General features: G+C 35.3%; 2 protein-coding genes across 4 annotated transcripts in view; one reads left to right on the plus strand and one right to left on the minus strand.

Moving 5' to 3' along the window:
- The window catches only part of mon2 (MON2 homolog, regulator of endosome-to-Golgi trafficking), a 29985-nt gene extending 25069 nt beyond the window's left edge, over positions 1 to 4916 (plus strand). For both annotated transcript variants that reach the window (XM_077711047.1, XM_077711048.1), the window contains 5 exons: positions 1647 to 1707; positions 1791 to 1914; positions 2724 to 2931; positions 3482 to 3564; positions 4414 to 4916. In XM_077711047.1, the coding sequence (XP_077567173.1) occupies positions 1647 to 1707; positions 1791 to 1914; positions 2724 to 2931; positions 3482 to 3564; positions 4414 to 4577 (640 nt within the window). In that variant the 3' untranslated portion in view covers positions 4578 to 4916. The remainder of the gene's footprint in view (positions 1 to 1646; positions 1708 to 1790; positions 1915 to 2723; positions 2932 to 3481; positions 3565 to 4413) is intronic.
- Positions 4917 to 8689: 3773 nt separating this feature from the next.
- Positions 8690 to 24141, minus strand: ppm1h (protein phosphatase, Mg2+/Mn2+ dependent, 1H). Of its 2 annotated transcripts, XM_077711049.1 has the most exons (10): positions 23743 to 24138; positions 19995 to 20163; positions 18853 to 19215; positions 17630 to 17742; positions 16962 to 17046; positions 16337 to 16455; positions 16144 to 16207; positions 9368 to 9475; positions 9151 to 9302; positions 8690 to 9056 (listed from the first exon to the last, which is right to left on the minus strand). In XM_077711049.1, exons 1-10 carry the CDS (start codon positions 23964 to 23966, stop codon positions 8906 to 8908), a joined length of 1548 nt encoding a protein of 515 aa, XP_077567175.1. In that variant the 5' UTR covers positions 23967 to 24138; the 3' UTR covers positions 8690 to 8905. The 2 variants fall into 2 exon arrangements, with proteins under 2 accessions (XP_077567175.1, XP_077567176.1); XM_077711050.1 differs by lacking the exon at positions 9368 to 9475 and having other exon boundaries at positions 23743 to 24141.
- Between the last annotated feature and the right edge of the window lie 46 nt (positions 24142 to 24187).

The following is a 24187-nucleotide window of genomic DNA, read 5'->3' on the forward strand; positions in this document are numbered from 1 at the left end:
CCATTTTTATGCTAGTTGAAGACCTTTATTCGCCAGATTTGTCCCAAGATTTGACTTTAAATGATGTAAAAAAAACTTAATTTCAAAGACTAAAGTATCGCTTTGTCGCCTAAATAACTAACGTCCGTTTTTCCGCCTTGCTCAAAACGCCGTAATGAATCGTAAGAACAAATTAGTAGTAAAACCACACCCATTTAGCAAGAAATTCATCTACATAATCGTTTCACGTTGTTGTTATTAGCGCTAATGTCGCATCCACGCGCCCAATCGCCTTTTGTTTGTCTTCTTGCTTCAATTAATTAGCAAATTACTGCTGAATCGTGTTGGTACAATTGATGGAAACGGCGTTTTTTGTGGCAATTTCCAATGTTGGAATGTTACAGCCGTGAGCTACTTTACCTTGTTATCGTTTTTTGGGGGGATTTTATTTGGTTTGGAAAGCTCCGCTGGCTTTTACGAGGGTTGTCTCTTGTTTCGCCGTTGAGAGTAAAGCTGGAATAAAACGTGGAATAAAGACGCTTCAGCAATGCGTTCCTTCAATAAAAAACGTTGTACATTATTCAGTTATTTATTTATTTTTTGACTTAATGTGAAAGAAAGCATGCGTGTACAAGGGCAAATCATTATAGGATTAAAGCTTTTATTAGGCGGTAGTAATTAATTGTGGTGCTTTTTTATGGATGATGGTTAAAATTGAAAAGGTTTATAATTGTGTTTTGGGGTGGAAAATTACACACATTGAAAAATTTAAAGATTGTAAAAGCATAATGTATCTGTGTTATGGTTAATGGGATTTAATTAGGTTTTTTTAGGGTTTTTTGTGTGGTTAATTAGGGAGTTTTGGGGTGACTGAGAAAAGGTAAACAGTTGAGATATTGGGGAAAAAATATCTATTTTTGATTTAAAAAATGGTATCTCATTTCTATGATAAAATGGAGATTAATGGGATTTAATTAGGGTTTTTTGTGTTTTTTGTGTGTTTAATTTGGGCAACTAAGAAGAGGTAAACAGTTCAAATATGGGGAAAAAAATATCTATTTTTGATAAAATAAATTGTATGTCATTTCTATGAAAAGATGGAGATTCATGGGATTTAATTAGGTTTTTTAAAAAAAATAGGTTTTTAAAAAATATCTTTTGGATTTTAAAAAATTGTATCTCATTTTTATATGAAAAGATGGAGATTAATGGGATATAATTAGTTTTTTTTAGTGTTTTTTGTGTGTTTAATCTGGGCAACTAAGAAAAGGTAAACAGTTCAGGTATGGGGAAAAATATCTGTGATAAAAAAAATGGTATCTATATGGCGCACTTAAAAGTCTTGAATTTTCTCCAAAATAAACAGTGCGCCTTATAATCCGGTGCGCCTTATATATGGAAAAAACCATTAAAATTTGTCATTCGTTGACAGTGCGCCTTATAATGTGGTGCGCCTTATATATGGAAAATACGGTATGTCATTCTACTTGCAAAAATATCAGTTTTTTTTCTGCTGCTTTCTATGGGTTTTCTTCAGATTTGGTAGCCACCATTTTCCCCCTCTTTGCCATTTTTTCCTCCTAAATTATTCAAAAACATAACAAAAATATATTTAGCAAGAATTCTCTGATCTATTTGTCTCTAATCCTTCTGTGTCTTCTTTCTAGCTCGCCTCCTGATAACTTGTCAATTCAGGAATTTCAGAAGAACGAAGCCATCGATGTTGAGGTACAGCAGAAAATATGTACCAAAAAAAAACTGTTTATGTTAAACTGCTGTTCAGGACTTGATCAGTTGTCCATTTTTTTTAGGTGGTTCAACTTATTAGCACGGAGATTTTACCTTTTGCTAATTTCATCCCCAAAGACTTTGTGAGTCAGATCATGGCGATGCTTAACAAAGGCTCCATCCACTCACAGTCGCCTTCTTTCACAGGTAACCAGCATATTACATTTTTGCATCCCATAATTTCCATAATATAAGTTGTTATTTTTTTTAATAGTCTGGCAGGGGGTGCGATTTATATGTGAAATTGGTCACACATTGTTATATAATTTTACATTTTTTTTTACTCTTAACCTCAAGAAAAAATGATTATTATATTTTTTTAATGATTATATTCAGCCAGTTTGTCGCTTCTATTTATTTATATTTTCATTTTTTACTTTAAATGTCTTTTGAGATAACGTATGTTCGTTGTTTTGGATTTTCTCATACAAATTCTGCCAAAAATGCGACTTATAGTCCAGTGCGACTTAAATACTCGTTTTCTTTCACTTTCATTTTGCATTTTATCAAATAAATTTGCCCAAAAATGCAACTTTTATGTTTTTTTTCCCTTTCATTTTTCATTTTATCAAATAAAATTCACCCAAAAATGCGACTTATACTCCAGTGTGACTGAAATATTTGTTTTCTTTCACTTTCATTTTGCTTTTTATCAAATAAATTCACCCAAAAATGCAACTTATACTACAGTCCTACTTTTATGTTTTTCTTCCCGTTCATTTTCTAAAATAAAATTCACCCAAAAATGCGACTTATACTCCAGTGCAACTTCATTAGGGTTTTTTTTGTCCTCTTTCATTTTGTATTTTTTGGCTAGTGCGACTTATAGTCCAAAAAAGCATTCAATTCAACGTATCCACTTTATAAAACTACCCTTAAAGTTCTAACCCCATAATCAAAATGGTCTGCAAAATGACAGGCGGGTACCAAAATAACCCACGTTTCTATGTCGACAGAAGCCGAGATTGACGTCCGTATGCGGGAGGAGTTTTCCAAGGTGTGCTTTGAGACGCTACTGCAGTTTTCCTTCAGCAACAAAGCGTCCACTCCGCAGGAGGGCTTCATTTCGCGCATGGCTCTCTCCGTCCTCCTCAAGCGCTCCCAGGACGTCTTGCGGCGTTACGTGGAGGACGAGCGTTTGAGTGGACGCTGCCCTTTACCCAGGTAAATTGACAGAGTGGGAAAATGGAAACAAATGGGGAATCCATTTTTAGAATATGGGCAAACTACGGCCCGTGGGCCACATCTGGCCCTCTAGGGCTTTTAATTCGGCCCGCCGACGTTGTCCAAATGTATTTTTTTTTCCCCAAGATGGTTGTCCAAATTTCTTTTTTTTTCTCCAAAGATGGCGCCATCATGCGGGAGCCAGTGGCAGTAGCTCTGTCCACTCTTATTTGTTTTTAGTGTTTTACAGCCCCTCTATCTTTTTTTAAATGACATTTTAATATTTCTTAACACATTTTTTTACTTGACTTTGTACTTTATACTTTTTACTTTAATGATGAGTGATGAGAATGTTATTAATACTTTAGTCCTTTTTTCAGTTTATATTTCACATGTACTGTTAACGGATGCACTTTTTTAGATGTATCCTATCTTGTGCTGACCCCGCCCATCTGTCACATTTTTAAAGTCAATATGACCCCCGGGCCCAAAAGTTAGCCCACCCCTGATTTAGAATGATGATTATGTTTTTGTTTTTTTTCCCTCTCAGGCAGCAAGTGACAGAGATTATTTTCGTCTTGAAGGCCATCAGTACGTTGATGGACTCACTGAAAAAGACCCAGCCGGAAAATGGTGGGTATTTTTCGTGGATATTGGACTCAAATATTGTAAAATGCAGTTTTTTTGTAAAATTGTGAAAATCCACAAGGTGCCAAAAGGCAAAAAAAATAGGTAATTAATCACCCATCAAAATATTAGTTTCTGCCAACACCAATTCAATGTCAACCCTTCCACTTCAAATGGATTGGACATCTGACACCATCAAAAAAGTTTATTCCGATTAAGGCAGGGGTGTCAAACCTCTGGTCTGCGGGCCGAATCCAGCTTCGTTTGAGATCAAGCAGGCCGGACCAGTAAACCCATTGCAAAATGACATAGAACTAACAATAAGCCCACTTTTTTTCCTTTGTATTAGTCTCTAATACTAATAATTAGTGCAAATAATTTAGTAAATTATCAAAATGTTTATTAACAGAATTTTCCTTTTACATTATAAACAATATATTATGAACAAGAGAATAACATAAGAACATAAATAAATGTCAATTCATGTTGTCTGCACGTACTAAAACACAGCGCCCCTAGCGGATAATAAAATAACTACAAATTTTAAAGAAAAATCATTTTTTTATACAATGCAGCTTTCTTCCCCAGGCCATACCAAACCACCAGACGGGCCGGATCCGGCCCGCGGGCCGTATGTTTGACACCCCAAACGTTCCTCTTCATTTATTTTTTTTAGGGACGCCTCATCCGATTAATTTACAACACTTCTCAAAAGTGTGTTCTTGAGGCGCCCTTCAAGATGTTTATCAGCTCTAAACTCATTTCCATAGGCCCCATGGGGATGATTTTCTTAGATTACATTCTTTGGCTATTAATTTTCTACATATACTCACTTATTTTTTTTCCCCAAAACAGTGGACGACAACACATGGGCTCAGGTGATCGCTTTGTACCCCACGTTGGTGGAGTGCATCACATGTTCATCCTCCGAGGTGAGCTCGGCCCTGAAGGAGGCTTTAGGGCCCTTTAAGGACTTCATGCAACCCCCTATTCCCAGAGTCCAAAATGGAGATTCCTGACTTTTTTTTTCTTCTATTTTTAAACTTTTTTTGGGGGTCAAAAACCATGAAACGTCACGATCGAATGTGTCTTCTTCTTAATCGAAGTACTTAAAGCGAACACGCTGTCATGAACTCCACTCGAGTCGACCCAAAGTGACCTGAAATGCCAAAGCAGATGATTGGTTGGTCGTTGGTTGGGGGGAGGGGCCTAATCGGATTCGAAACGAACACTTTGTTTTCCAACACTGAGGATTTTATGCAAGGAAACAAGCTGCAACATTCCATGTCATCTCTCGCCAGCCATCTGTGAAGGGGCGTTGCGTACATACTGAAAATAAATGGGACAGTTCTACAAAATTGGCACGCTCTCGCTTTTCTATTTTTAGAAAAATTAGCACCACCACTCCTTAAACTAAATTAAAAAAAAACAATATTTTTATGTTAATTACATTTTATGTATTTATCCCCCTTCATATATTTATCATTTAAAACCCCATCCACCTATTATCAATTATAATTTATCATCTAGCTTTAATCTATCCAATAAATAGATGGGCACACCCATTTATTTACCCTTTTCTTTGCTATTTATTCATCCATCTGTTGACTCCCTCATCTTTTATGTACTACATGTTCAAATAACATATTCAGCCACCTGTCATACATGTCAATCTTGCTGTCAATATCCATCAGCCGTCTATTTATACATCCTTCTATTCACCCATCTGTCTTAATACTAATGCATCTATCTATTTTTTTCCTTTATCCATCCATCTAGCTAAGCCCCGTGGTTGTCTGTGCACCCTCTCGAACGGGTCAGATAGTAATAGATTTGTATTTTTTTATTTATTTGTTATTATTATGAAGCTAGATGTCCGATGCGCGCAATCAGCTAAAGTGGACGGAGGTCGTCAAACATCATGAATTGCATTTTTAAAAACTATTTTCAAATGTCATTTTAAAAATATAGCCGTTACAATGTGGTTCATCGTAAAAGAAACCATTGTTTTTAATTTGTCAAGAATTTAGCGAAGAAAATGACTTATTTTTACGTCCGCTATGTCGAACCCGGTGAAGTCATCCGACCCAAAATGGCTCTCAATTACTTACGCCGCCGCCGCTTCCCCCGCCTTCAGACATCTAGCCTTATATAGTTGTATCTATGGGTCATACGAGGTGGATGGAGAGGGGCGGAGTGAGCAGCACTGCGTGGGCGGAGCTTGCCTTCTTTTATTTCAAGTCTTCACTCTAGCGCGAAGTCAGGAACGCAACATCACCGTCAAGGAAGGACGACCGTTCGACAAAATGGAGCCTGCTTCCTTCCTTTTGTCCACTTTGACGACATTTTTTTCGCTTTTCTCCTTCACCACACGACATCTTGTTTTTTTATTAGAGGGAGCTGTCTCCCATTGCCGGCCATGTACTATCTGAGGTAGTAGTTTGTGCTGTTGTTTGGGTTGTGACTGTGCCCGCTATGGAGATGACTGCGCAAGCTACTGCCTTGCTAGTGCTAGCCTCACGCTACTCACCGAGAGAGAAAAAAAGCTACATTCACGCTTCCTCTCGACCTATTATCAGGTAAATATATATTTATCATATACGTTTCTTCAATGGTTATGTAATCACAAGACTGAATTATATATTTTTATTTGGAAATTAAACTATGCAATGATTGTTAAGTATGACGGTTCAATGACCGTGGGAAAAATGACTACTTCCGTGTTTGATTTTTTTTTTTTTTGGGAGGAATATTAGGTAAAAAAAAATGGCGATTGGTATGTTTTAAAAGTGTGATTTACGTTGTGAAGAGAGCGAGGCTTGAGTGGAGTGTGTAATTTATGCAACACGCCACAGTGTGTTGAGCGTGGAAGAAGACATGTAGGTCAACGGCGCTGTTGCTATGTAGACGTTAAAATTGATTAGACGTCATTCACCGTCAATGGCAAAGACAGTTGGGTGTTTACTGATAATTCTCCTGGTTTAATACTTGGATAGTTGTCGTTGTTAATTAATTTATATATTTTTTTAACCGATGAAACGTAGTCTAAAATGTATACCATAAAAGAAAATATACGTTAAAAATATTTTTAATATTTTTAAAATGTCATTTTAATTACTATTCATCAAAATCGATGTATAATATAGGCCTTAACTGGAAGATATTTCTGATTTTATTTATTTAAAATTTCGTTTATTTACTTATTTAAAAAAAAAAACATTGTATTGACATTTTTTTAAGTGTTTCATGAAGTACACGAAAAGATCGTATTTTTCAGCATGATGTCTCACTCCTCAGAGCAAAAACAATAAATAAATAATAACTCCAGGCAATACAAGAACTAAAATATGACCATAAATTTGATAAATATCCACCCCAAATTGCCATTTGTCAAGCTAGACTTAAAATTAGCCTTTTTAGTTTTTCATAGTTTAAAATTAACATTTTTAAGTTGCCTTTTATATTGTTTCAATTGTCTTATCTCTAAATAACAACTCTACTCTTTCAAGAAACATAACAATATACACTTCTTACTTAGATTACATTATTTGTATACAGTAAAAAATGCTAATTGGTCATCAAATTTATAAAAATGATTGGTGAGACATCCAAATTTAATTTTGTACTATTGGTGAGTTATAATGTCTATTTAAAGCCTCCAATTTGAATGGAATAAATGGTCCGTGTCATTTTAAGAGTAGAGTGAGCGTGCAGCTGTTTGCGTAATAATCAGATTATCATGCCAAAGCCGGACAACCCAGTGAAATGCCGCCCACCGTGTCCTTGCTCGAGGTCAGACACTGCTGTCTTTTAGCCGTCGGACGATCTGTGCCGCGAGAGGAAGATGAGGAAGAGGAGGAGAAGCCATGTTGTCCTGATGAGACGTGACCGGAGGTGGCGGGGGAAGCAGATGGCCCTGCCTGCGGTCGTCATCATGTGAGTCAAATACTTGTTTGATACAAATTCACTATGTTTGGACACATTGTTGCCCTTAAAAAAGTCTCTTAAGGGAAAATTTTAGATAAGTGGGTCAGTTTTGCTTCTTATTACTAAAAATTATGGTCCATCCTGCCTATAAATGTTAGATTTTTACCATTTCTCGCATATAAGCCGACCCCTGATTCACCAATTTTCATAGGGAGTGCAGATGTGTTACTACAAAAGGGAAAATCTTAAGAAAAAATCATTAAATTTGCTATTTCTGATATTCTGTATGAATCAAAAACTAATTATTAGGGTCACTATCATGAGGAAGGTAATAATTTATCCAGTTATGGTTGTTTTCTTACTGCAAAACTGAAAATAACCAACAAATACTAAATGTTACTTTTCTGACATCTACTGGTGAAAAAGAGTATAGCAAGTCGTATGCAGATTTAAGCCATACCCTTGATTCCAGTCATTTTTTAAGTTACTGATGCGGCCTTTATGCGAGAAAATATGGTTTTATGCTAAATAAATAACACCAAAATGGAAATTTTATAAAAATGACCAAATCAGACCATCTGAGAGACATTTTTTTTATAAAAATAATGCACAGGATAGACATTTTGCTTACTTATATAATGATAATACTAAAAGTAATTCATTCAGTAAAACAAGGTTAGGCAAGGATAAATGTTTAATTCTCGGGATTTAAAAAACAAATTGCCTTAAAAATAGGGTGTAACAAAAGCTATTACAGAAAGACTTCAATTATTATTTACATAGCATAAAATATAACTAACATGAAATTGTTGGACAAACTAGTGGAATGTTAGCAGTAATAATGACATTTTTAAATAATTTTAATAATGACATTTTTAAATAATTCCAATGACATTTTTAAGTCATCTTAATAGCATTTTTAAATATTTCTCATAATGACTTTTTTAAATAATTCACAGTCCGACAGGGTGCCATAGAAAAAATTGGATAGATTTCATTTCTTGATTTAAAAAAAAACTGACTTTCTATAACTAATATATTAATTTTTTTTGCAGCTTAAACATTGTATTTAAAAAAAAATCAACATTCTTCAAAAAAAATAAAATTAAGAAAAGATGCCTATCCAATTTATTTTTAATCACCATTCATAAACTATGCTTAAAATTATACAGTAAAATGTATTTTTCTTCCAAAGCAGTTCACTTCCAGCTCAATTTTTGCATAATTTTGTATGCGCTACATAGAAAAACAACATTAAAAACCTCTTATGGCCGTCCAATCCTTCTAAACTGGGAAGAGCGGCCATCCCAGTCTATGCCTGTACATTCTGGCATATCAAGTGCAAGAAATGATTTAAAAAGACTAAAAAAAATCTTCCTGAAGACTTTTTCCCCCAAAACCAAGCCACGCCCCCTTTTTTTTAGTTCAACTGGTCGCCACCCCGCCCAAGCGGAATAACATAGACTGAAATATCATCTCCGGAGCCCAGTCTGTCCCCGGAAATCCTCCAGGCGCCGTCCTTTAGCACGCCACGGGCCTTCATCACCAAATCTTGAGCGGCCATGCTGTACCTAAAAAAAAAAAACGCCAAAAAAACATGTTTGTTCGCTCAATAGGAGACTGAAAAATTGGAGTTTTGTACAAAGTGTAATGGCGGCGTCTTGCCTGTGATGGTCGTCAGGGTCGCAATTGGACAGGAAGCGGGACACGGCCTCCGCCACTTCCTGATTGGATAAAACGTCCCAAAGGCCGTCGGTTCCTAAAACCAGGACGTCATCGATGTGGTGTTCGTATTGATCCAGTGGGTAAATGTTGACCTGATCAAAGAAGGATAGATAGATAGATGGGAATGTGTTGCTAAGGTAGCCATTTTGGGGCTTACTTCAGGGCAGCAGGAGAGGAATGGTTTGATGTAGATGTTGGAGTCGTGAACTTTGAGGTTGTGGTCGCCTAAACCTCGGGTGACGCCGATGGTTGCCAGCACACGGGCCTGCGTGAAGGCAAATGACAATTGGAAAGAACGACGAAAAGCCTTACTATACCATGTCATTTTTTAAAGAAAAAAAATAGCTGTACTATATACCATGTCATTTTTTTAAAGAAAAAAAATAGCTGTACTATATACCATATCATTTTTTAAAGAAAAAAGTCTTAGTATACTATGTCGTTTTTTTTAAAAGCCTTACTATACTATGTCGTTTTTTTAAAGAAATTAAGCCCTACTATACTATGTCGTTTTTTTAAAGAAATTAAGCCCTACTATACTATGTCGTTTTTTTAACGACATAGTATAGTAAAGCTATTTTCTTATAAAAATGACGGTATAGTAAGGCTTTTAAAAAAACGACATAGTATACTAAGACTTTTTTCTTAAAAAAAACGACATAGTATAGTAAGGCTTTTTTCTTCAAAAAAACGACATAGTATAGTAAGGCTTTTATCGCCAAAAACGACATAGTATAGTAAGGCTTTTTCATTCAAAAAAATGACATAGTATCGTAAGGCTTTTTATCGCCAAAAACGACATAGTATAGTAAGGCTTTTTATCTGTCAAAAACGACATAGTATAGTAAGGCTTTTTTTCTTCAAAAAAACGACATAGTATAGTAAGGCTTTTTTCTTCAAAAAAACGACATAGTATAGTAAGGCTTTTTCATTCAAAAAATCGACATAGTATAGTAAGGCTTTTTTCTTTAAAAAAACGACATATAGTAAGGCTTTTTTCTTTAAAAAAAACGACATAGTATAGTAAGGCTTTTTTCTTCAAAAAAACGACATAGTATAGTAAGGCTTTTTTTTCTTTAAAAACGACATAGTATAGTAAGGCTTTTTTTCGTCAGAAAACGACATAGTATAGTAAGGCTTTTTTTCGTCAGAAAACGACATAGTATAGTAAGGCTTTTTTTCGTCAAAAATGACATAGTATAGTAAGGCTTTTTACGTCAAAAAACGACATAGTATAGTAAGGCTTTTTTCTTCAAAAAAAACGACATAGTATAGTATGGCTTTTTTCTTCAAAAAAACGACATAGTATAGTAAGGCTTTTTATCGCCAAAAACGACATAGTATAGTAAGGCTTTTTTCTTTAAAAAAAACGACATAGTACAGTAAGGCTTTTTTCTTTTAAAAAAAACGACATTGTATAGTAAGGCTTTTTTCTTCAAAAAAACGACATAGTATAGTAAAGCTTTTTATCGCCAAAAACGACATAGTATAGTAAGGCTTTTTATCACCAAAAACGACATAGTATAGTAAGGCTTTTTTCTTTAAAAAACGACATAGTATAGTAAGGCTTTTTTCTTCAAAAAAACGACATAGTATAGTAAGGCTTTTTATCGGCAAAAACGACATAGTATAGTAAGGCTTTTTTCTTCAAAAAAACGACATGGTATAGTAAGGCTTTTTTTCTTAAAAAACGACATAGTATAGTAAGGCTTTTTTTCTTTAAAAAACGACATAGTATAGTAAGGCTTTTTTCTTCAAAAAAAACGACATAGTATAGTAAGGCTTTTTTCTTTAAAAAAACGACAGTATGGTAAGGCTTTTTTCTTCAAAAAAACGACATAGTATCGTAAGGCTTTTTATCGCCAAAAACGACATAGTATAGTAAGGCTTTTTATCTGTAAAAAACGACATAGTATATAGTAAGGCTTTTTTCTTCAAAAAAACGACATAGTATAGTAAGGCTTTTTATCGCCAAAAACGACATAGTATAGTAAGGCTTTTTTCTTTAAAAAAAACGACATAGTATAGTAAGGCTTTTTTCTTTAAAAAAACGACATAGTATAGTAAGGCTTTTTTTTTTCAAAAAAACGACATAGTATAGTAAGGCTTTTTTCTTCAAAAAAACGACATAGTATAGTAAGGCTTTTTATCGCCAAAAACGACATAGTATAGTAAGGCTTTTTTTTTCTTTAAAAACGACATAGTATAGTAAGGCTTTTTTTCGTCAGAAAACGACATAGTATAGTAAGGCTTTTTTTCGTCAAAAATGACATAGTATAGTAAGGCTTTTTACGTCAAAAAACGACATAGTATAGTAAGGCTTTTTTCTTCAAAAAAAACGACATAGTATAGTATGGCTTTTTTCTTCAAAAAAACGACATAGTATAGTAAGGCTTTTTATCGCCAAAAACGACATAGTATAGTAAGGCTTTTTTCTTTAAAAAAAACGACATAGTACAGTAAGGCTTTTTTCTTTTAAAAAAAACGACATTGTATAGTAAGGCTTTTTTCTTCAAAAAAACGACATAGTATAGTAAAGCTTTTTATCGCCAAAAACGACATAGTATAGTAAGGCTTTTTATCACCAAAAACGACATAGTATAGTAAGGCTTTTTTCTTTAAAAAACGACATAGTATAGTAAGGCTTTTTTCTTCAAAAAAACGACATAGTATAGTAAGGCTTTTTATCGGCAAAAACGACATAGTATAGTAAGGCTTTTTTCTTCAAAAAAACGACATGGTATAGTAAGGCTTTTTTTCTTAAAAAACGACATAGTATAGTAAGGCTTTTTTTCTTTAAAAAACGACATAGTATAGTAAGGCTTTTTTCTTCAAAAAAAACGACATAGTATAGTAAGGCTTTTTTCTTTAAAAAAACGACAGTATGGTAAGGCTTTTTTCTTCAAAAAAACGACATAGTATCGTAAGGCTTTTTATCGCCAAAAACGACATAGTATAGTAAGGCTTTTTATCTGTAAAAAACGACATAGTATATAGTAAGGCTTTTTTCTTCAAAAAAACGACATAGTATAGTAAGGCTTTTTATCGCCAAAAACGACATAGTATAGTAAGGCTTTTTTCTTTAAAAAAAACGACATAGTATAGTAAGGCTTTTTTCTTTAAAAAAACGACATAGTATAGTAAGGCTTTTTTTTTTCAAAAAAACGACATAGTATAGTAAGGCTTTTTTCTTCAAAAAAACGACATAGTATAGTAAGGCTTTTTATCGCCAAAAACGACATAGTATAGTAAGGCTTTTTTTTCTTTAAAAACGACATAGTATAGTAAGGCTTTTTTTCGTCAGAAAACGACATAGTATAGTAAGGCTTTTTTTCGTCAAAAATGACATAGTATAGTAAGGCTTTTTACGTCAAAAAACGACATAGTATAGTAAGGCTTTTTTCTTCAAAAAAAACGACATAGTATAGTATGGCTTTTTTCTTCAAAAAAACGACATAGTATAGTAAGGCTTTTTATCGCCAAAAACGACATAGTATAGTAAGGCTTTTTTCTTTAAAAAAAACGACATAGTACAGTAAGGCTTTTTTCTTTTAAAAAAAACGACATTGTATAGTAAGGCTTTTTTCTTCAAAAAAACGACATAGTATAGTAAAGCTTTTTATCGCCAAAAACGACATAGTATAGTAAGGCTTTTTATCACCAAAAACGACATAGTATAGTAAGGCTTTTTTCTTTAAAAAACGACATAGTATAGTAAGGCTTTTTTCTTCAAAAAAACGACATAGTATAGTAAGGCTTTTTATCGGCAAAAACGACATAGTATAGTAAGGCTTTTTTCTTCAAAAAAACGACATGGTATAGTAAGGCTTTTTTTCTTAAAAAACGACATAGTATAGTAAGGCTTTTTTTCTTTAAAAAACGACATAGTATAGTAAGGCTTTTTTCTTCAAAAAAAACGACATAGTATAGTAAGGCTTTTTTCTTTAAAAAAACGACAGTATGGTAAGGCTTTTTTCTTCAAAAAAACGACATAGTATCGTAAGGCTTTTTATCGCCAAAAACGACATAGTATAGTAAGGCTTTTTATCTGTAAAAAACGACATAGTATATAGTAAGGCTTTTTTCTTCAAAAAAACGACATAGTATAGTAAGGCTTTTTATCGCCAAAAACGACATAGTATAGTAAGGCTTTTTTCTTTAAAAAAAACGACATAGTATAGTAAGGCTTTTTTCTTTAAAAAAACGACATAGTATAGTAAGGCTTTTTTTTTTCAAAAAAACGACATAGTATAGTAAGGCTTTTTTCTTCAAAAAAACGACATAGTATAGTAAGGCTTTTTATCGCCAAAAACGACATAGTATAGTAAGGCTTTTTTTTTCTTTAAAAACGACATAGTATAGTAAGGCTTTTTTTCGTCAGAAAACGACATAGTATAGTAAGGCTTTTTTTCGTCAAAAATGACATAGTATAGTAAGGCTTTTTACGTCAAAAAACGACATAGTATAGTAAGGCTTTTTTCTTCAAAAAAAACGACATAGTATAGTATGGCTTTTTTCTTCAAAAAAACGACATAGTATAGTAAGGCTTTTTATCGCCAAAAACGACATAGTATAGTAAGGCTTTTTTCTTTAAAAAAAACGACATAGTACAGTAAGGCTTTTTTCTTTTAAAAAAAACGACATTGTATAGTAAGGCTTTTTTCTTCAAAAAAACGACATAGTATAGTAAAGCTTTTTATCGCCAAAAACGACATAGTATAGTAAGGCTTTTTATCACCAAAAACGACATAGTATAGTAAGGCTTTTTTCTTTAAAAAACGACATAGTATAGTAAGGCTTTTTTCTTCAAAAAAACGACATAGTATAGTAAGGCTTTTTATCGGCAAAAACGACATAGTATAGTAAGGCTTTTTTCTTCAAAAAAACGACATGGTATAGTAAGGCTTTTTTTCTTAAAAAACGACATAGTATAGTAAGGCTTTTTTTCTTTAAAAAACGACATAGTATAGTAAGGCTTTTTTCTTCAAAAAAAACGACATAGTATAGTAAGGCTTTTTTCTTTAAAAAAACGACAGTATGGTAAGGCTTTTTTCTTCAAAAAAACGACATAGTATCGTAAGGCTTTTTATCGCCAAAAACGACATAGTATAGTAAGGCTTTTTATCTGTAAAAAACGACATAGTATATAGTAAGGCTTTTTTCTTCAAAAAAACGACATAGTATAGTAAGGCTTTTTATCGCCAAAAACGACATAGTATAGTAAGGCTTTTTTCTTTAAAAAAAACGACATAGTATAGTAAGGCTTTTTTCTTTAAAAAAACGACATAGTATAGTAAGGCTTTTTTTTTTCAAAAAAACGACATAGTATAGTAAGGCTTTTTTCTTCAAAAAAACGACATAGTATAGTAAGGCTTTTTATCGCCAAAAACGACATAGTATAGTAAGGCTTTTTTTTCTTTAAAAACGACATAGTATAGTAAGGCTTTTTTTCGTCAGAAAACGACATAGTATAGTAAGGCCTTTTTTCGTCAAAAATGACATAGTATAGTAAGGCTTTTTACGTCAAAAAACGACATAGTATAGTAAGGCTTTTTTCTTCAAAAAAAACGACATAGTATAGTATGGCTTTTTTCTTCAAAAAAACGACATAGTATAGTAAGGCTTTTTATCGCCAAAAACGACATAGTATAGTAAGGCTTTTTTCTTTAAAAAAAACGACATAGTACAGTAAGGCTTTTTTCTTTTAAAAAAAACGACATTGTATAGTAAGGCTTTTTTCTTCAAAAAAACGACATAGTATAGTAAAGCTTTTTATCGCCAAAAACGACATAGTATAGTAAGGCTTTTTATCACCAAAAACGACATAGTATAGTAAGGCTTTTTTCTTTAAAAAACGACATAGTATAGTAAGGCTTTTTTCTTCAAAAAAACGACATAGTATAGTAAGGCTTTTTATCGGCAAAAACGACATAGTATAGTAAGGCTTTTTTCTTCAAAAAAACGACATGGTATAGTAAGGCTTTTTTTCTTAAAAAACGACATAGTATAGTAAGGCTTTTTTTCTTTAAAAAACGACATAGTATAGTAAGGCTTTTTTCTTCAAAAAAAACGACATAGTATAGTAAGGCTTTTTTCTTTAAAAAAACGACAGTATGGTAAGGCTTTTTTCTTCAAAAAAACGACATAGTATCGTAAGGCTTTTTATCGCCAAAAACGACATAGTATAGTAAGGCTTTTTATCTGTAAAAAACGACATAGTATATAGTAAGGCTTTTTTCTTCAAAAAAACGACATAGTATAGTAAGGCTTTTTATCGCCAAAAACGACATAGTATAGTAAGGCTTTTTTCTTTAAAAAAAACGACATAGTATAGTAAGGCTTTTTTCTTTAAAAAAACGACATAGTATAGTAAGGCTTTTTTTTTTCAAAAAAACGACATAGTATAGTAAGGCTTTTTTCTTCAAAAAAACGACATAGTCGTCAACACTTTTAAATGAAAGATTCCCTACACAAATAGAACAAAAATACAAGAAAATGAGCAAACATTACACTATTATATTTTAACCTAATTCATTCATTTTCTGAACCTCTTTATCCTCACAGGAGTCACAAGTGGTGCTGGAGTCTATCCCAGTTAACTTCAGACACCAGGCAGTGGACATGTGACATCATTTAGACTGACCTGGATTTGAACCCAGACCCCCAGAACTGCTAGTCCAGCGCATTAACCACTCATCCACTCGTGCCAATGTAACTTCTTGCATAACTTCAGGCACCAGGCAGTGGACATCTGACATCATTTGGACTGACCCGGATTTGAACCCAGAACCCCAGAGTTACGAGACCACCTCATTAACCACTTACCCACAAGCATTAATGTAATTTCTTGCAAAAAGCTATTAAAAACTAACATCTTTTACAAAATGTGTTGTCTAAATTCTTTAGCAGTGTAATAAAAAATAGAACCCTTACCTTTTTCCCTTCGCCATAGATAAGAGGGAACTTCAGGTCGTTGTCCTCGATAGTTTTGTAAGCCCTGAAAGCAACGGACAGGTTTCCTATTTTTAAAATCACACGTCACATCCGTTTTAAACTCAGTATATTGACACTATTTTGGGAGAAGCTTTCTCCAAACAATAACGAACAGACGGACGGTGAAACTAACCATCCCGACATGGTGAAATCCCGGTACAGCATCCTCTTCCCGACCTCCTTCCTCTGCACTCTCCTCGGGAATTCCAGATGTGTAAACTCATTTCCTAGTAAGTGAGGCTGCATGTAGGCCTTTGGAATAAAGACGACCATGATAAGCACTAATGCAAGGGTGTCAAACCTCTGGTCTGCGGGCTGCTTAGAGCTTAATTTGAGATCAAGCGGGCCACCGGACTAGTAAACTCATTGCATAATGACATAAAACTAACAATAAGCCCACTTTTTTCCACTAATTATTAGTCACTAACACTAATAATTAGTGCAAAGAATGAGTAAATTAACAAAATGTTCATTAACAGAATGTTACTTTTACATTATGAACAAGAGAATAACATAAGAACATAAATAAATGTCATTCCATGTCGTCTGCACGTACTAAAACACTGCGCCCCTAACGGATAATACAAGAACTACATATTTTGAATAGAAAAATCATTTTTTTATGCAATGCAGCTTTCTTCCCCGGGCCGTACTAAACCGCCAGACGGGCCGGATCCGGCCCGTGGACCGTATGTTTGACACCCCTACTCTAATGTGTAAGCCAACAAGAGGAGCGATAGAGGCTGTGTGTTTCCTACCAAGAACTGTAGTCGCCGCCTCTCTGACTCTGGCGTGAACTCGCTGGACACGGGGATGACCTCGCCTCCTCGCAGGATGATGGCTCTTAAAGGGGAAAAATAAAGAGATACCGTATTTTCACGACTATAAGGCGCACTTAAAAGTCTTACATTGTCTCCAAAATGGACAGTGCGCCTTATAATCCAATGCGCCTTATATATGGAAAAAACAGAAAACCAAAAACGAAAAACCACCACTGTCGGTTATTTAAAAAAACACAAACGCCTCAACTGAAACAATACTGTTAAATATGCAGATGCCATCTTAGTTTACAACATCTTCTATAATATAGCTCCTCCCACACTGCAAGATTTTATACGAAAAAAATCCAAAACATCAACAATGGCTGGCTCTAGAGGTGACTGTAAAGTAGTGAGTGCTTCATACCTATAAGTCAATAGCAATTACCGTATTTTTACCACTGTAAGGCGCACTTAAAAGTCTTACATTTTCTCCAAAATAGACAGTGCGCCTTATAATACAGTGCGCCTTATATATGGAAACAAATGTCATTCATTGAGGATGCGCCATATAGTCGTGAAAATACGGTACTGACTATAATGTTTTTTTTAAAACATGGTGTTTTTTTTAATGAAAAATGTTATTTTGTAACAAAGTCTGGGCGTACCTGCTGTCTCCAGCGTTACCCACGAAGAGCTTCCCGAGAAGGCAGAGCACCACCAAAGCCGTGCAGCCTCCCGCCGTGTCGTGGGCGGCTCGTTCTTTTTCCATTTGCGCGTCCTACGCCAAAACACAAATATGACCATTGAAATAGAGAACAGTTCTTCACATTAAAAATTGGCACAAAAATATCATTTTTTGGATTCAAATCCTGCCAAAATGGTAATAATGCGATATAATTTCGCACTAAAATGAGTTGAAATGATGATGATGAAGAATAGTAGCCCATTTTTGCGCACTCTTGTGTAAATGGGTCCTTCACCCTGGATGAATTATGAATCTCATTGCCCGCCAGCCATATTTATCTGCCCTGCAGCAGCTGTATCCCGCAGGAAAGTCTTTAATAATGGAGACATCTGCATAAACATGCCCGATTCGACTAGATGGAAGAAAAAAAATCATACGCATAGAGAATGTACATGTCATAAATGACTAAAATAGCCATCCAATTTTAACGGAGAGAGCTGGCACGGATGGGTTAGATGTCTAGTCGTGGGCGCTAGGACGTTTGGTCGCCGTTAGGGTTAAGTTTGTCAAATATACTTAGATATCTAACCCTAAACATTTTGTATTTAAACACACCCTAACCAAACCCCAACCCTAACCATTTTGTATCTAAACAAACCCTAACCCTATCCTAACTACTTGGTATTTAAACACACCCTAACCCTACCCTTACCCTAACCCAGTGCTTCTCAAATAGTGGGGCGCGCCCCCCTGGGGGGGCGCGTGTAACCCTGGGGAACAGGATTTTATTTGGCCGTACTAGTATAAAGTGTAATTGCGCATCCACAACAGTAGCTGGCAGTGGCGCTCTCATTGTTACTTCTGTCATGTTTGTGAGAGTGCAACATTTCACATGTTGTACCTATAACACTTTTATAAAATGATCTTATTTATAGTCACGGTGGGAAGTGGGGGGGCGCGAATAGTTTTCTTCTTGCTAGGGGGGGCCCAACAGAAAATAATTGAGAAGCACTGCCCTAACCCTATCCTAACCATTTGTATTTAAACACACCCTAACCCAAACCCTAACACTATCCTAACCATTTTGTATTTAAACACACCCTAACCCTACCCCTAACCCTACCCCTAACCCTACCCCTAACCCTACCCCTAACCCTACCCCTACCCCTAACCCCGAGAACATGAATAAAGAGATTTGCTTACCATGTCCTTGAAGGCATTCTCGATGGCGCCGACCACCAAGCTCTCGTGCGACACCCTCTTCTCGGCAAAGAAGCGCGCGGGGGGGACGCCGGGGGAGCCGGGGGCCCCGGCGGCCCCGCGGAGTGACGCGGCCCTGGAGAGGGCGCGGGGGTTGGCGTGGGGGGGCGGCAACTGCCAGCGGACGGGTTCCTCGCTCAGGCAAGTGGGCGGCTGGAAGTCGGGAGCGCAAAGAATGTCCATGACGTCCTGCAGGTGCAACGCGATGTAGCGGTGGAGGAGGCGTGACGCCACCACGGCCGCCCCGCAGCCGGCGTGCCCGTCAAAAAGCCCCCAGTAGTGAAAAGTCAGGTCGTCACAGTTGGCCTAGAACACACAAAATAAACATATACGTGATACATTGTACATTAGCATTAGCAACGTCCATTTTGTTTGTTTTTCAGGTCAATGGGTTTTGGGGGTTCATTGACAAAAGTCAGGGTAGTTACAAAAAAAAATCATTTTGTAATTAGTTTCGCTTTAAGATAGAGCAGTGGTGTCAAACATACGGCCCGCGGGCCGGATCCGGCCCGTCTGGTGGCTTGGTACGGCCCGGAGAAGAAAGCTGCATTGTATAAAAAAAATGAATTTTCTTTAAAAAAAAATTAGTTATTGTATTATCCGCTAGGGGGCGCAGTGTTTTAGTACGTGCAGACAACATGAATTGGCATTTATTTATGTTCTTATGTTATTCTCTTGTTCGTAATATATTGTTCATAATGTAAAAGGAAAATTCTGTTAATAAAAATTTTGATAATTTACTCATTCTTTGCACTGATTATTAATATTAGTGACTAATACAAAGGAAAAAATTGGGCTTATTGTTAGTTCTATGTAATTGATGTGCAGTGTACTTGAGTCAATTTTGAAGAGGAATTCAAACATTCTCCACTAGATGGCAGCAAAGCTACGCAGATTTCAGTGAAAGACAAAATGCAACGTTAAGGTTGACTGCAACAACAAAAGTCTTCAGTCATCTGGGAAATTATCTGTAATGTAAAAATATGCCTTATGCCTCTGGCCTGGAGTCAGCTGGGCTGTGCTCCAGCACCCCCCGCAACCCTAATGAGGATCAAGTAATTATATCACTCATGAGTGTCACGTACCAGGTTCTCCCTGAGGCCCATAACCTCCCCGTTGGGGAAGGAAGATCTCCTGCGAGCCTTGAGGCCCCAATTCGACATTGCGCCGCTAGGGGGCCATTTTCTCTTGACCAGTATGACGTCACAGCAAGCTTGATCCTCGTTTAAAGTGCTTTTTCCTGCATTGATCACCCTGGAAAGACAACAAATCTCACTTTTAAGACCATAATAAACAAAATATCTTACAAAATGGTTTTATTTCAAACGAATGGCCTGTGTGTCATCACATTAATTCTTCTAAGAGTACACATAATTCAAATTTTACAATCTTGTGACTTACTTATGACTGAATAAACACAGTCAAACTGCTACTTTAAAATAGTCAAATGTTGTATTTTCCTTATTTGCATATTTTTTTACATATTTTCAACGTTTTATTTTATTTTAGTTGAATTTTAATATAGTCAAATGTTGTATTTTCCTTATTGCAAATTTTTAAACATATTTTCAACCTTTTATTTTTATTTTAGTTCAACTTTAATATAGTCAAATGTTGTATTTTCCTTATTTGCATATTTTTTAACATATTTTCAACGTTTTATTTTTTTTTTAGTTCATTTTTAATATAGTCAAATGTTGTATTTTCCTTATTTGCATATTTTTTTACATATTTTCAACATTTTATTTTTATTTTAGTTCTATTTTAGCACTATAATGTTTTAATATGCATTGCACGGGGTTGATTTAGCACCCCCTGGTATGCCAAATTTTAAAAAAATTGCATTATATCAGTACTATAACGTTAAATAGACTTGACTTTAACAATAATTGATCAAAATTAGCAATCCTGACAACAACAAACATCCACTATAGCATGCTAGCATGCACAAAATTACAAACGGAATTCCATTTATTTGTTTTTAGCACATGCTAGCTAGCATTGAAAGTTTTTTCCTTTAAATAAACGTGAAAATGATCAAAACGAACCAAGTTTTACACAAAGTGTTGGTAAATTAACCCTTGAAAAGCCTATAAGTGTAAAAATGACAGGTCGGATCAAGGCTAAATCCAAATTGCTTGCTAACCCGTTCCCGAGCGCACCAGATAGCGCTTGGGTCATCACCCTAAACGGCCATGAAAATCCCGACCTATTTGCTTACTTGTTTAAGCGTAAAAACGGGAAAGCGTCCCACGGAGCGCAGCTGAGACATTAATCCGATGTGAATTTGAGGCCGCGCTTTTTTCTTTTGTCACACTCGACTTCTTCACAGACGACGGGGGTCTCCAATTTCAGGCCAAATGAGGCTGGTGGGACAATAGAGTAATCCCTCGAATATCGCGGCTTTAACTTTCATGGCTTCAACGACATCATGGTTTTTTTTAACCATTTAAAACGTTTTTTTGTCGACTAGCTCAAGTTTTTAACACGGTTCTTCACAGTTTGCTAAACGAGCTCAACTTTTTAGCAGAGTTATTCACTGTTTGCGAAGCTAAAGCTAGCTCAACTCTTTAGCACCTTTTCTTACTGTTTGCCAAGCTAGCTCAACTTTTTAGCACAATTCTTCACAGTTTGCTAAGCTCGCTCAACTTTTTAGAGCAATTCTTCACTGTTTGCCAAGCTAGGTCAACTTTTTAAACGTGTTTCTTCACAGTTTGCTAAGCTAGCTCAACATTTTTGCACAATTCTTGACAGCTTACTAAGCTAGCTCAACTTTATAAACGCAGTTCTTCAGTTTGCCAAGCTAGCGCTACTTTTTAATCGCAATTCTTCAGTTTGCCAAGCTAGCTCTAATTTTTAATGGCAATTCTACACAATTTGCTAAACTAGCTCAACTTTATACATGTGATTATTCACTGTTTGCTAAGATAGGTCAAATTTTTAGCGCAATTCTTCACTGTTTGCCAAGCTAGCTCAAAATTTTAATTGCAATTCTTCACAATTTGCTAAGCTAGCTCAACTTTATAAACGCAGTTCTTTCCTGTTTGCTAAGCTAGCTCAACTTTTTAAGACAGTTCTTCACTATTTGCCAAGCTAGCTCAACTTTTTCATCAGAATTCTTCACTTTCCACCAAATTAACTCAACTTTTTACTACAAAACCCCCAAAATAAACTTAAATTCTCCTCTTAAACCCACTCAAAATAGTTTTCCTGCTAGTACAGTTAAACCTTCCAGTACACTAAAATAATAAATGAACACAACACACTAAATAACATGCTAATAAAACAAAAAATAGCCATTATCTTGAAAAAAATGTTGCTTTTAGGACATTTTAGTCCTCCCCATCAGAATAAAGACGTGACTGGATGTTACACAAAGAAGATCTTGTCTTGGTGAACTAATAATCTGCCATGTTTTGAAGGATTTCCTCAAGGACTCATTATTGACTCACCCGCATACCAGAACTATGCTTTTGATACTCAATAAGGAGGATAAATGTGACACAATTCTTTGCTCTGTTGGAGAACACGTCACTCTTTCATATCCAAAATAGTGGCTCATAACTTAAAATAAAAAAAGACAGTATAATAGAGCAGATGACTTGTTTTTAAGCGAGAAGAGCACAAAGTAAACATTGAATTGAGCAAACATTCCAAACGGGCTCCTCTGGATTTGATGGCTGGCCTCACACACTAAATGAGGATTACATAACTTTTTAGGTCACATTCACTGTTGACCATATGACACAATATGGCGAAAACTCAAGGGGAGCATTATGAAATTTAAAAAAAGGGATGTATTTAAAGGTAATCTTGGTTTCGGACTTTACGTGACAATTTGAAGGATAATCTTAATTTAGCAAGCAGATTATATATGTGCAGTTTTATTTTTTATTATTATTTTTTTGCTGTTAATGCAAACTTTGACACGGTTGGTTAACAGGAGGAATTTAATTGTAATTTTTTAATTTTAAAAAATGAATTTTTTTGATGTTTTAGAACATTTTCTAGTTGAAAAAAAATGAATTTCAACAATTTCTTTTAACAAAAACTGGATGTAAAGGGTTTTTTTTGGCAGTTAATGCAAACTCTGACATAATTGGTTAACAGGAGGAATTTAATAATTATTTTTAAACTAAAAAATAATAATTTTGATGTTTTAGAACATTTTTTTGTTGAAAAATTTGAATTTCAACAATTCCTTTTAACAAAAATTATATGTAATGTATTTTTGCTGTTAATGCCACTTCTGACATGGTTTGTCACCAGGAGGAATTTAATTATTATTTTTAATTTTTTAATTTTGATGTTTTAGAAGATTTTCTTGTTGAAACATTTGAATTTCAACAATTTATTTTAACAAAAGCTACATTTAAAAAAAATCGGTTTGCTTGTTTTTGGGATGTGGGAGGAAACCAAAATACCCATAAAAAACCCACACAAACCTGGGGAGATCCTACAAACTCTACACATTGAGGACCCACCTGGAATAGAACCCTCAACCAATATGCAAACCACTCAACTGTATAATTCCACCAATAAAATATTAAAGATAAACATTTTATTATCATTAATCAACTATAATGACATTTAACGCTTCACCAAAAAGTGCACAAATAACAACAACTAACAGTTACATTCACATAAATATTTTTTTCTTTGTAAAAGTTATGAAATTGTTTATAAAAGTTCTCAGTGTTAAATTGGGACTATTTTGAGAAAGAAAAAGTTCCAAAAATGTTAAATTGTGAATATTCTCAACATTAAAAAAAAATGTCGAAAGTGCATTTAAAAAGATGGAGGGCAAAATTACAGGTTAAACAGGTTACTCACTCCGCATAACCGGTGGACCAGGGCAGCCTCTTACTCTCCTTCGGGATAACGATGGGTCTCGCCGAATGATCCGCCGAACACTCCACCTCATCCGGCGTCAATCCCAGGAAGTCCGGTCTACCGTACGGGTACTTCGGAGGTACCTCCGAAGGGTCGCCACTACCTCCACCGTTAATTACGCCTCCCATAAAGGTGGCCACGGCGGATTTAACCCGCGTGAGCATGTCGGTTCGACAGCGTGGCTCCGCCGACGCAAGTTTTTATGTATTTTATTAATTTTTTTGTGGTCCAGTTTGAGTGAGTGGGAGCAAATGTTGAGACGCCAGTGAGTGTCGTGCTCATCATCGAACCCGGAAATACAATACACGCACGCGCATGGAGCCGGGTCACGTGACTAACCAGTTGCTCCCATGTGTTGGTGTCAGAAGGGAGGGAGGCGGGGGAT

The sequence above is a fragment of the Stigmatopora nigra genome, unplaced genomic scaffold, assembly GCF_051989575.1.
Source record: "Stigmatopora nigra isolate UIUO_SnigA unplaced genomic scaffold, RoL_Snig_1.1 HiC_scaffold_25, whole genome shotgun sequence".
Classification (NCBI taxonomy): Eukaryota; Metazoa; Chordata; class Actinopteri; order Syngnathiformes; family Syngnathidae; genus Stigmatopora; species Stigmatopora nigra.